Here is a 12115-nt window from a genome sequence, read left to right on the forward strand (position 1 = left end):
TCCATAAATACTAGTGATAAAACATCTACTGAATTATAATTATTGAATTCATTATTTATCACATACATATTAAATGCTCTGTATGTGCCAGGTATTATTTTAAGCTCTGGAGAGACAGAATATTTTGATGTGGGTGGTAGTTACACAGGTGTATACATATTTAAAAATCCATTGAGCTCTATGCTTAAGATTGATGTCCTTTACTATGTAAGTTATATGTGAATTACAAAGAAGATATATTTTCTGAAAAGTCCACCACAGAGAATGGTAAAAATCTGAATACAGTATATATTTTTAAAGTACAGCTGACACCTTTTGTGGATGACCTGGGTGTAGGGGTGAGACAAAAAGAGGAGTCAAGAGGATGCCTCCAAAATTTCATGCCTGTGCAATCAAGTGAATGATTATGTCATTTACAGAGAATGGGAAACAGTGAAAGAGGCAAAAATTTTGGAAGAGGGTTGGTATAATCAGGAGTTTGGTTTCTGACATGTTAAGTTTAAATTCCTATTAAACATTCATTGCACATTAAATAGGTAGTAAGAAAATGAATATGAAATTCAGCAGTGAGGTCTAGACTAAAGATTATAAATATGAAAGTGTCAGCGTATAGATGCTTTTTAAAAGCCATGTGACTGTATAAGATCTCTTAATGTAGATATGGATTGAGAAGACGTCTGAGGATTGACTGCAGAGGCACGTCGACATTTAAACATATGATCAAGGAGCATGAGAAGTATAACAGTAAAGTTGGAGGCAAGCTAGGAAGGCATGGTGTCCCAGAGGCCAAGAGAAGAGAGGCCCATATTTCACTGTCAAATGCTCCTGGGAGATGAAGACAGGCACTGAGAATTGACTACTGTATATGGCAGAGAGAAAGTCGCTGTGACCTTAGTAAGAGTAGTTTTATGAGGATAAAAGCTTGAATGAAGTGAGTCCAAGAAACAATGTGAAGTGAAGGAGACAGAATTTAGACAATTTTTTGAAGACTTAAAAAAAAAATAGGAGCAGAGGATTGGGGCAGAAGCTAGAGAGAGGTAAGGGCCCAAAAAAGGGTTTAGATAAAAAATTTGAACGGTTAACACTTATATATAGTGCCGAAACACAAAGCAATCACTTTAATGGGAAAAGACATACTTTATTCACCTGTTTCCATTTAAATCAGGTAGGGAATAATATGCCTATATAATTTATTTCAAATATTTGTTATGAAAAAATCAGTATTTTCAGTGTCTACTACTTACATCACTCTGACGTGGCATGATATCCACGAAAGATACCTTCTTATCTACAGGTGTTAAACGTTGTCTTGGTTTAGGTCTTGGTGCCTAAGACAAACCAACCAATGTGTCAGACTGAGTATAATGACCATTAGATTTCAGATAAGACTTTAGCTATTATTATTATTATTTTTTGGTGGGGGTGGCAGCTTAGTTCTTAAGCTTTATATTCAAAATTTTATACTTGTTAAAAAATTAAAAGTCACTGATACTCACTACAACTAGTGTGCTAACAGAGGATGCTGGAGGAAGTCTTTGAACAACTTCTGGCTCTTCGCTGCGAATGAAATTTCCTAAGTCTTCAGTTGTTATTGATCCACTTGGTGGAAGGTAAGCAAATTTCCATTTCAATATAACATGGATGGTGCCAGCAGGATGCTTTTGATGGTCTGTTAACTCAAATATTCCTGTCAAGTTACAATAATTTTAATTAATGCTAGAGTGAAGTTTTATTACTGTAAGAATTAAAGAACAAAGAACTACTCCCTACTTTAAGAGACTCATGCTCTACCATGTGAACTAGACAGGTGGTTGTACCCCCTACTTTAAAAATAATTTTGGCTTTCACTCAGAATTCAGATGGCTTAGAGAGTAAAATAAAGACAAAATGATCTATGACAGGCTCATCTCTCAAGTAGTCCCCCTTCAGAAGTTAAGACCTCAAAGATAATACTGATTCAAAGATGAGAAAATTAATTTATAAATAACTTAATTCACTGAAATTAAATTCAGACATTATTCAGAATTCTTAGCCTTCCTTCGTGAAGACTCAAGTATCCTCCATTTTGACTTGAAACTTTTTGTAAGTCTTGTGGCTTGTCTCTAAAGAAAAATATATTAATACTTTAAAATTTCAAATACTTTACACATTTAAAGGAAACTGTATGTTACCATATAGTTCTATTATAATTTTAAATATATTTTGTGGGGATTTGTTAAATCACTCCAAAATAATAGTAGCACAGAAAAAGCCCATAAAATAAACAGACCATCTACAACAAATAGCAGTAACAAAAGAAACTTGAATCTGTTATATTGAGTCTTAAATTTTAACAGTTGCACTGGATTTTTGGGTATAAAAAAATCTCTGACTTAAACAAAATCTATATATCTTTTTCTTTTTTTTTTTAAATAGACAGGGTCTCACTACGTTGCCCAGGCTGGAGTGCAGTGATTATTCACAGATGCGATCATAGCACACTGGCCACCTTGAACTCCTGGCCTCAAGCCATCCGCCTACTCAGCCTCCGGAGTAGCTGAGACTACAGGCACCGGCTCAAACCTAAATTTCAAGCGTTAGCTTTTGCTTAAGAGTATCCTTTACTTTGCTCTCAAGTGTTGATACTCCTTTTAATGGCTGGCTGGAAAAAAAAAAAAAAACCTCCCAAACTCTAGACTTTGGGTAGGATAAAAGGACATAAGTAGAACATGAGGTGATAAACTTTTATAGGCATAGCAAGACTTCCAGAACGGCTAAGTAAAAAGCTCAGCAAATCTTCTCTAAAAAAATGATAAAACTGGACAAAATGGTCAGAAACAACCATTTAAGGAGTCTGGAAATTGATCAAAGATACTGGATAAATTGAGAAGCATTTACTCAAGAAAATCAACTGCACCTCAGTAAGAACAGTAGGAATCTGTGGGACTGCTCTCATCTTACCCTTTCTCCCCCACTCCCATTTTGGAGAAGTTCTGCCAGGCTAGGATAGGCTAAGAGGACTGGCAGCCTCTGTTGTAGGGTGCTGACTATATGTGGAACAAAATATAGATAATTTCATGCCCAGAGGCATCGTTAAAAACAACAGCAACCTCAATGGCAAACAATCAGAGAAGGTCAACATCACAGACAGCCTGAGGTCTCAATACTGGTTGGGGCAAGCCAAAACACCAGAAGGCCAGCCAACAATTTAAAAGGGAAATCCAAGGAATAAGATATCAAAAGTGGGCATTGGCTGGGTGTGGTGGCTTACCCCTGCAATCCCAGCACTTTGGGAGCTGAGGCAGGTGGATCACTTGAGGTCAGGAGTTTGAGACCAGCCTGGCCAACTGGCCAACATGGTGGTGAAACCTTGTCTCTACTAAAAATACAAAAATTAGCCAGGTGTGGTGGCAGGTGCCTGTAATCCCAGCTACTTGGGAGGCTGAGGCAGGAGAATTGCTAGAACGTGGGAAGAGGAGGTTGCCGTGAGCCCAGGTGGCACCACTGCATTCCAGCCTGGGCGACAGAGCAAGACTCCATCTAAAAAAAAAAAAAAAAGAAGTGGGCCTTGACAAGAGCCTATTTATAGCTCATGATGTGGAAGGCTATGGGCACACACACAAAACTGTGTAAATGCTCAGGAGAAATCAAAGAGGACCCTGGTAAGCTATCTGTCCCTGGGTGAATGAGAGGTCTAGTCAATTCGGAAAGTAAACTGAGGCAGGCTTGTAGACTGAACTTTGATTTGAATGCATCCTCCATGCCACACACTGACCCATAGGCAAAAGGTGGAAACCTACTGGCTCAAGGTGTTTAAGCACACCTTTGAACAATCACTGACTGACCACTAAGCTATGCTGACCTATGGTTAAAAGTGAAACAAAAAGAAAAAAAGAAACAAAACTTAGCTGAAACATCAGTGGCTATACACAGCAGAGGAAACAGACTCTACAGAAATAGTCCAGGCAAGTCACCAAGCAAAAATAGCAACAATAACCACCTAGGAAATGACGTTACAATATATTATCCAAAAATGTCCAGTTTTCTACAAAATACTTATGAGACATGCAAAGAAATAGGAAAATGTACTGCATACACAGCAAAAAAAACCATCAATAGACAGTTTTTAAGGATGACCACATGTTAGACTTGGCAAAGATCTCAAAGCAGCTATTAGCCATATGTTCAAAGAACTAAAAGAAAGTGTGTTTAAATAATTAAAAGGAAAGTATAATGATAATGTTTTATCAAATAGGGAATATAGTAAGAGATTATAATGTTTGGGTGCGGTATCATGTGCCTGTAGTTTTAGCTGCTCAGGAGGCTGAGGCAGGAGGATCACTTGAGCCTAGGAGTTGAAGTCCAGCCTGGGCAACATAGCGAGACCCCTAATTCTGGAGTTGAAAAGTATAATTACTGCAATGAAAAAATTCAATAGAGGGTTCAGTAGGAAATCTGAACTGGTAGAAGAAAGAATTAATGGACTTGCAGGTTGATTAGAACAGATTATTCAATCTGAAGAATGGGAGGAAAAATGAACAAAAATGAATAGAGCCTCAGAGACCTGTGGGGAAACCATCAAACATACCAGCATATGGTACATGTACTGGAAGTTCAAGAAGGAGAAGAAAAAAAGAGGAGAAAAAAATAACTGAAAAAATAATGGCAGTAAACTCCCCAAATGTGGTGCATAACATTACACTACACACAGGAAGCTCAATAAATTCTAAGTAGGATAAATGCAAAAGGATCCACATTTAGACACATCAGCAGAACTGTTGAAAGCCAAAACAAATAGAAAAACCTGGAAAACAACATCAAGCATGAGCGAACCACAATAAAATTAACAACTGATTTCTTATCTGAAACAATGGATGCCAGAAGTAAGTGGTCTGATGTACTCAAAGCGCAGAAAGTTAAAAACTAAACTAAACTGTTGACCAAAAATATTATATACAGCAAGACCATCCTTCAAAAAACAAAATCAAAATAAAAACATTCCCAGATAACAGAATCCTCCCAGATTGAGAGAATTCACTGCCAGTAGACCTAACTTACAAGACATGTCATAGGAAGTTCTTCAGGCTGAAGGAAAGAGACAGGAAATGGTAACTCAAATCCACACAAAGGAATAGAGACCAATAAAAGCAATTACATAGGTAATTACAAAACACAGTATAAATATACATTTTATCTTTTCTCCTCTTAACTGATTTAAAAGATAACTGCATACAACAATAATTGTTGGGCTCATAACATAGGAAGACCAAATATATGGTGACAGCACAAAGGAGGGGAAGGAAATGGAGCTATATTGGAATAAGAAACTGATATCAGACAGTAACTCAAGTCTACAGGAAGAAATAAAGAATACCAAAAATGCAAATATGTAGGTAAATATCAAAGTCTTCTATAATTATATATTTTCTCTCTTACTTCTCTTAACCTCTTTAAAGAATATAAGATTTTATAAAGCAATGATTATAACATTGTACTGTTGGTATATAATACATAGAGAGGCATACTATATACATATATACAATAATAATTGCAAAAAGGAGATGAGAGAATGAAATTATATTAGATTTTCTATATTTTAATTGAATTAAATATTTAATTAAATATCTTAAGTATTTAATTCCATTAAGTTAGTATTAATTTTAACTTAATACTGGGATAAGATGCACATAGAGCGACTAGTAAGAAAATAATTTTTAAAATATAGTAATATAGGCCTAAAGTTTAAAGACTGAGAAGAGGTTAGGGTGATTAGTTATAAACGAATCATATCCATACACTAAGGTATAATTTTGTTTTGTTTTTACAATTTTATAGATTCAAAAACATAGGCTTACCTGAGATACACCTGTCATGTGCCAACGAAATCAGAGGCACATTGACTTTTCCTATGTAAATATTCTCCTGGGTATCACTATCATCAAAAACATAAAAACTCAGAGACTCTGACTTAAGGTATCGATCCAAATCCATATTCATTGGCACTGGGAAATACATATGATCATCAAACTGTGGATCATTGCTACTGGGAATGATAGCTGTATCATGGTCTGCAAAATCAAAAAACTTGTACACAACATATGGGTGTGGCTGCAGGTGGCTTGCTCGGGACTGCAGGTGGTTGCAACATCTTATTGTAATGTGAAGTTCATTTAAGTTGCCATCTGTGGAATCTGTAGAACTGAGTTGAGCAGTTTTGGGTGCTTGCTGACTTAACTGGAAAAACATACATATTTATATTAAGGAAATAACACAGTTAAAAGATGAACAGCAGCTGCCAAGCCCCAAATAAGATAATTTTGTCAATGACAAAAGCTGCATATTTTCACTTCATAATTTCTCAGTAAAATAAACTTTTATTCTAATGGAAAATCAATATTCCCTAGAACGTGTGAATAGATGATCCTGTTATTAGCAATAAACCTTGGAGACTGAGCATACATGTAGAGATTGGTGCTAAAATCAAATAAAACCAAGAAAAATGTTAATCTGATGTTCTTCAATTCTGTTAGATAACTAAAGACTATAGTAAGCAATGGGTAGATAGACGAATGTCCTAACTAAAAGACATTCACCCGCCCACCCAGAGTAATGATTCTGTTATATTTGGGTTGGCCCTCATCCTGAAACTGTTGGGATTTGAGGAAGCAGATACCTGAGGCCAAATTAGCCAGTATAACAAAGTCTAACTGTTACGAGAAAATGAGAACAGAGTCAGAGACAAACCTTGAAGGGAAAAAGAGCCAGGACCGGGAGGATACTTCAGGAGAGAGATGAACAAAAGGAGTTATTAGGTAGAGTTGGAAACTACTCTATGGTTCCTTTGGAACTATTACCGAGATGGACGGCACACAGATATTTTAGAAAAGTATTGTGCTGACTGTTAAATCTTCCATGGCTGATGTAATCTGGAACAAAGAAAATGCTAGTGTTTCTGTGCTTTGTTTGGTTTAGTGCTGGAGTCTCTACATTCCACAAAGGCATCCCTCTGCATTTCTGAATCTGGACTGAGCATCTGGGACCCTGACTCCATGAGAAGTTTATTGGAGGAGGAAAAAATAAAGCTGTTGTCATAATCTCCTTAGTGGACAAATCTGGTGTGTGGAGAGGACAAATCTAAGAAGTGAATCAACAATATTGCTTTCCCAGGGCTAGTTTGCCCTCAGCAATAGAAGGCTGAGAGGAATGACTGAAAAAGTACCTCCACTTCTCCCCTTCAATCTACACACCAGAGCTGAAATTCCACCAGGAAACAACTTATTCAAGTCAGAATCTGGGAGTCTAAAAAGCTTTAAACTACAAAACCAAACAATGTGGTCTCCTTATCTCTAACTCCCATCCCCATAACAGCATTTCCCAAAGTATGTTGTAAGGAATACTGGCCAGAAAGATGGTCTCTGGAAGCAGGTGCACTCTTTCTTAAGTTTGGGAATCAGTGTGATATTAGTCACGCTTCTTTAACTGAAAGTCATAGAAACTAATTCTATTTAGCAAAAACAACAAAAAAGGGACTTTAAGATTACAGGCATATTTCATGGAATACATAGTAGAAATATGGTTGGGCCTTTGGAAGGCAGTGGCCTAGAAACCAGCAGAATGTCCTCTCCATCTGATCTCCATTTTTTTCTGTATGTTTGTTCATTACTCTCTTTCTTCAGACCCATTGTGTTACCTTCGCTGTTTAACATGGTAGATGATGGCTGCCTACAGCCCCCAATTTTACGTGTCCAGATATGTCTTGCTTTCTCCTGATCTCAGAGGGCAGAATCTGATTGGCTCAACTGGGGTCAAGTGGGTATTCCCAAATCATTAGTTATAATAGGGTGGGGAGTGAAAGAAAATGGGATCTGCTAATGCAAACCTGGCCACTGGGAGCCCAGCTCCATGGATTGGAGGTGAAGGAGTTCCAAATAAAAAAAGAGGTAAGATAATTATGACTTGAACAGACATACCAAATGTTTCTACTATATCTTATCCCTCTGCTACTCAATGTGAGTGCATACTTTACATTGCCTACTAAAATTCATGTTATATAGACTGGCCGCGGTGGCTCATGCCTGTAATCCCAGCACTTTGGGAGGCTGAGGTGGGTGGATCACGAGGTCAGGAGATCAAGACCATCCTGCCTAACACAGTGAAACCCCGTCTCTACTAAAAATACAAAAACTTAGCCGGCTGTAGTGGCAGGTGCCTGTAGCCTCAGCTACTTGGGAGGCTGAGGCAGGAGAATGCATGAACCCGGGAGGCGGAGCTTGCAGTGAGCAGAGATCACGCCACTGCACTCCAGCCTGGGTGACAGAGCAAGACTCCGTCTCAAAAAAAAAAAAAAAAAAAAAAAAAAGATTCATGTTATATATGAGAACTCCTAAAGTAAAGAATCCTATTTAACCTTGCTCAATTCAAGGCCTTCTGTATTTATTGGATCATGGAACTAATATGAAAATATGGTCATTAAGACTCCATGAAACATTGTTTGGGAAATGCCGCCCTGAGGAATTGTATTTAAATTCCAAGTTCCCAGAAAGAGAATATTAATTTTGTATCCTACCTTGCAGTTCAGAAACTTAACATGAGGAAATAATTTGGAAGCACAATAACTGATAGTCCAATAACGGCTGTTTATTTCCTTAACAGTAGAAATTTTTAAGAAAAGTCTTTTGATGTGTGACAGCAGTATTGTGATGATTAATTTTTCAAAAGTGTCCTGAATAGCACGGGGCAGTTTCTTTGTGTTGATGGAACAGCTCTGTATTTTGGTTGTGGTGGTAGTTATATGAATCTATACATGTGATAAAACTGCAAAGAATAATTGCACATATACGTGCGTGCGCGCGCGCACACACACACACACACACACACACACACACACAAAAGTGCATGTAAAAACTGATGAAATCTGAGTAAGGTATGTAGCCTAATTAATAGTATTGTCCCGATTTTGAAATTATACTATAGTTATGCAAGACGTTACAATTAGGAGAAATTGGGTTAAGGTTACAGGGGATCTCTTTGTACTATTTTTACCACTTCCTGTGAGTATATGATTACTTCAAAATAAAAGTTAAAAAAAGCCACTTGATGGCTGTGAAAATGATTTTAGTTTAAAGCACGACACATAAATAAATATTATAAAATTTCTATATTATAAAAGGGTCTTAAAGCCAAACGAGCTTACCGACTGCATATGCTCTGGCCCCTTAAAATTTGATGTTATATACCCCAAAGCCTTTGCCCTTTCTCGATAAAGTCGAATTGCTTGATCCATGGGAACTCTTAATCGGAACCAGTATTCCACTGTGCCAAAATTTGGGATGTCTCCTTTTGTTCCTACAAATCAGTACATAACCCAAGGTTAAAATAGTTTCATACATTAAAATATATAGCAGTAAAAATACATCAACGGCATTATGCATTAAAACTATACATTTTATGCTGAGTAAAATAATATGACTTGCACAAATGATGTGAGATTGGCAAATAACAGATGAAGAAAATAGTTACTTCTGAAGTATGAGTTTCATTGTATATTAAATATTATTAAAGAACTACATCAAACTATGTTTGAGATATTCCAATTTGTACTATTTCATTCCTTCTGAAATATATTTTAAAAATCTAAACATTGGATCAAATACTCCACAGATTCTTTTTGATGCTATAGTATAATACTTTTTTTAAACAAGTTGCACTCAATGTTGTCTGACATTTACAATATGAAACCTCAAAAGTATAAATATGACATTCCACATTCTAATTCAAGTTTCAAGACATCTTTGGCACCTTCCCACTTCTAGACTATCTCACAAGCATAAGGGAAAATGTCATAGCTATGCCAAATACATGTCCCATGCAGTACACCCTTGCACGATGTTTGCCCTGCACACCCTCAGTACTCCTCTCAACTCAGGCAGCTCTTCATCTCTCTTCCATGGGGAAGACTTTCTGTGTGGCTCCCAGGAGAGTAGAGCCCTGTGCCTCCTTCATGGACATCGTATGTCCTTGTTAGGGCACTGACTGCTTTGGCCCGTCTGTTTACCAGCCTATTTCTCTAATACGCCATAAGTTTCTTGAGAGCAAGGGCCATAATTTCCACCAATATACTCCTACTACAGGGACTAGTATATAAAGGCTATTTAATATTTGTCAAATAGAGAATATTCTATACATAAACTTTCCTGAACACACCAGATTATTACAAATATTACCCCTACTCTCTCCTACTTTATCATTTTTTTCCCTGCTAATGGATCATTCTCATCAGCATACAAATGTGACTTACTATCTGCCTGCTATAGTTTGAATGTTTGTACCCTCCAAGACTCATGCTGAAATGTAATTATCATTGTTAAGAGTATTACGAGTAGGACCTTTAAGAGGTGATGAGGCCACGAGGGATCCACCCTCATGAGTAGGATTGGTGCCATTATAAAAGGCCGAGATTGACCCCTTCTTGCTCGCTCCCACCCTCTAACCTTCTGCCATGTTGCAGCAAGAAGGCCCTTACCAGATGTGAACACCTTGATATTGGACTTAGGTATTCTGTTACAGCAGCACAAGACACACTATGACAGAAGTCATCATTTAAAAATAAGTCCTAAAAGAATAATATTAATGTAATATATATTTGCTTGTATATGCATAAAAGATCTTTCAAGCTGGGTGTAGTGGCTCATGCCTGTAATCCCAGCACTTTGGGAGACTGAAGTGTGGGCACTGCTTGAGTCCAGGAGCTCGAGACCAGCCTGGGCAACAGAGTGAGACCCTGGCTTAATGAAAAAACACCCCAAACAAACAAACAAAAATCTTTGAAAGAATCTGCAGCCTTTGGTGAGGGGACCCAGGGTGGCTAAGGAAAAGGGGAGGGAGGTAGACATTGAAGTCTTTTTGATTTTTGAGTCATGTGAATATATTACCTCAATCAATCACTCAATTAATAAAATAAAATCCGTCCTGAGACCCTAAGTCACCCTCCTTCCTTCTTCAAATACTTTCTTCACTTGGTCCCTGGGGTACCACAGACTCGTTTTCCTCCTACATCACTGGCCACTCCTCAGTTTCTTTTGCTGGCTTTTCCTCCTCTTCCTGAAGCCTTAATTTTGGAGTTTCCCAAGGCTTGGTCCTTGGCTACCTTCTTTCCTTTATTTACATTCACTCTCTATGTGATTTTATCTATGCTCATGGCTTAAAATATATTCTATATGCTAACAACTCCCACTTTTATATCTCTATCCCTTACTTGCAGATTAGTGTGTCCAGCCACCAGCCTGACATCACCACTTGGATGTCTAATAGGCGGGTCAGTCTTAACTTGTCCAAACAGAATTCTTGATTTTCTTTATCAGATGTGCTTCTTTCCCAGTTTTCCCTATCTCAGTAAATGGCATCACCATTCTTCTAGCTGCTCATGCCAGAAATTCTTACTTCATCCATTTCCCTCATTATCACACATTCAACTGATAAGCAAGTCTTGAAGGAGAAGTTAATAAAATATGTACTGAATATGACTACTTTTTATCGCCACTTTCATTACCATCTTAATCCAAGCCACCATCATCTTTCCTTGATCAATACAATAGCCTGAGAACGGTCCTATTTTCCCTCTTGCCTGCTTCAGACTATTCTTTCCACAGCACTCAGGGTGATTTTTCTAAAAGCTCAGAAAATCCAAACTCCTCACTCTGACCTACAAGGCTCTGCAATATGATCTGGCCCCGCCTATCACTTGAATCCCCCCTTTGCTGCAGGCACTGGGCTTACTGCTGTTCCTCCCACTGTCAGGCTTGCTCCTCCCTCAGGTTTTTGCACTTGCTATTGCCTCTGCCTGAAACATTCTTTCCCTGGATCCTGGCATGGATCTTCATTCTTTACCCCCTCAGAGAAGCCCTTACCTGAATTTGCAACCTGCCATTTCTCCCTTTAGCCTCTTTCTCTGATTAACTGTTCTGTATTGCCTGTATTCCTCTCTAGAAGGTAAGCTACAGGGGGTAGTTTTGTCTGCCTTATTTACCACTGACCACCATATTCCCAGTGCCTACTAATAGTGATAACATAAGGTCTTAAAAAATTAATAATTTCATAAATAGCTTATATTATTATTTATAATAGTTATAACTATTAA

General features: G+C 37.7%; 1 protein-coding gene across 2 annotated transcripts in view; it reads right to left on the minus strand.

Moving 5' to 3' along the window:
* RPGRIP1L (RPGRIP1 like) overlaps positions 1-12115 on the minus strand; it is a 100596-nt gene that overhangs the window by 38256 nt on the left and 50225 nt on the right. For both annotated transcript variants that reach the window (XM_019012609.4, XM_055366794.2), the window contains exons 16-19: positions 9173-9324; positions 5835-6213; positions 1497-1687; positions 1245-1328 (exon numbers count right to left, since the gene is read on the minus strand). In XM_019012609.4, coding sequence (XP_018868154.2) covers positions 1245-1328; positions 1497-1687; positions 5835-6213; positions 9173-9324 — 806 coding nt within the window. The remainder of the gene's footprint in view (positions 1-1244; positions 1329-1496; positions 1688-5834; positions 6214-9172; positions 9325-12115) is intronic.

This window comes from Gorilla gorilla, chromosome 18 (genome assembly GCF_029281585.2).
Source record: "Gorilla gorilla gorilla isolate KB3781 chromosome 18, NHGRI_mGorGor1-v2.1_pri, whole genome shotgun sequence".
Classification (NCBI taxonomy): Eukaryota; Metazoa; Chordata; class Mammalia; order Primates; family Hominidae; genus Gorilla; species Gorilla gorilla.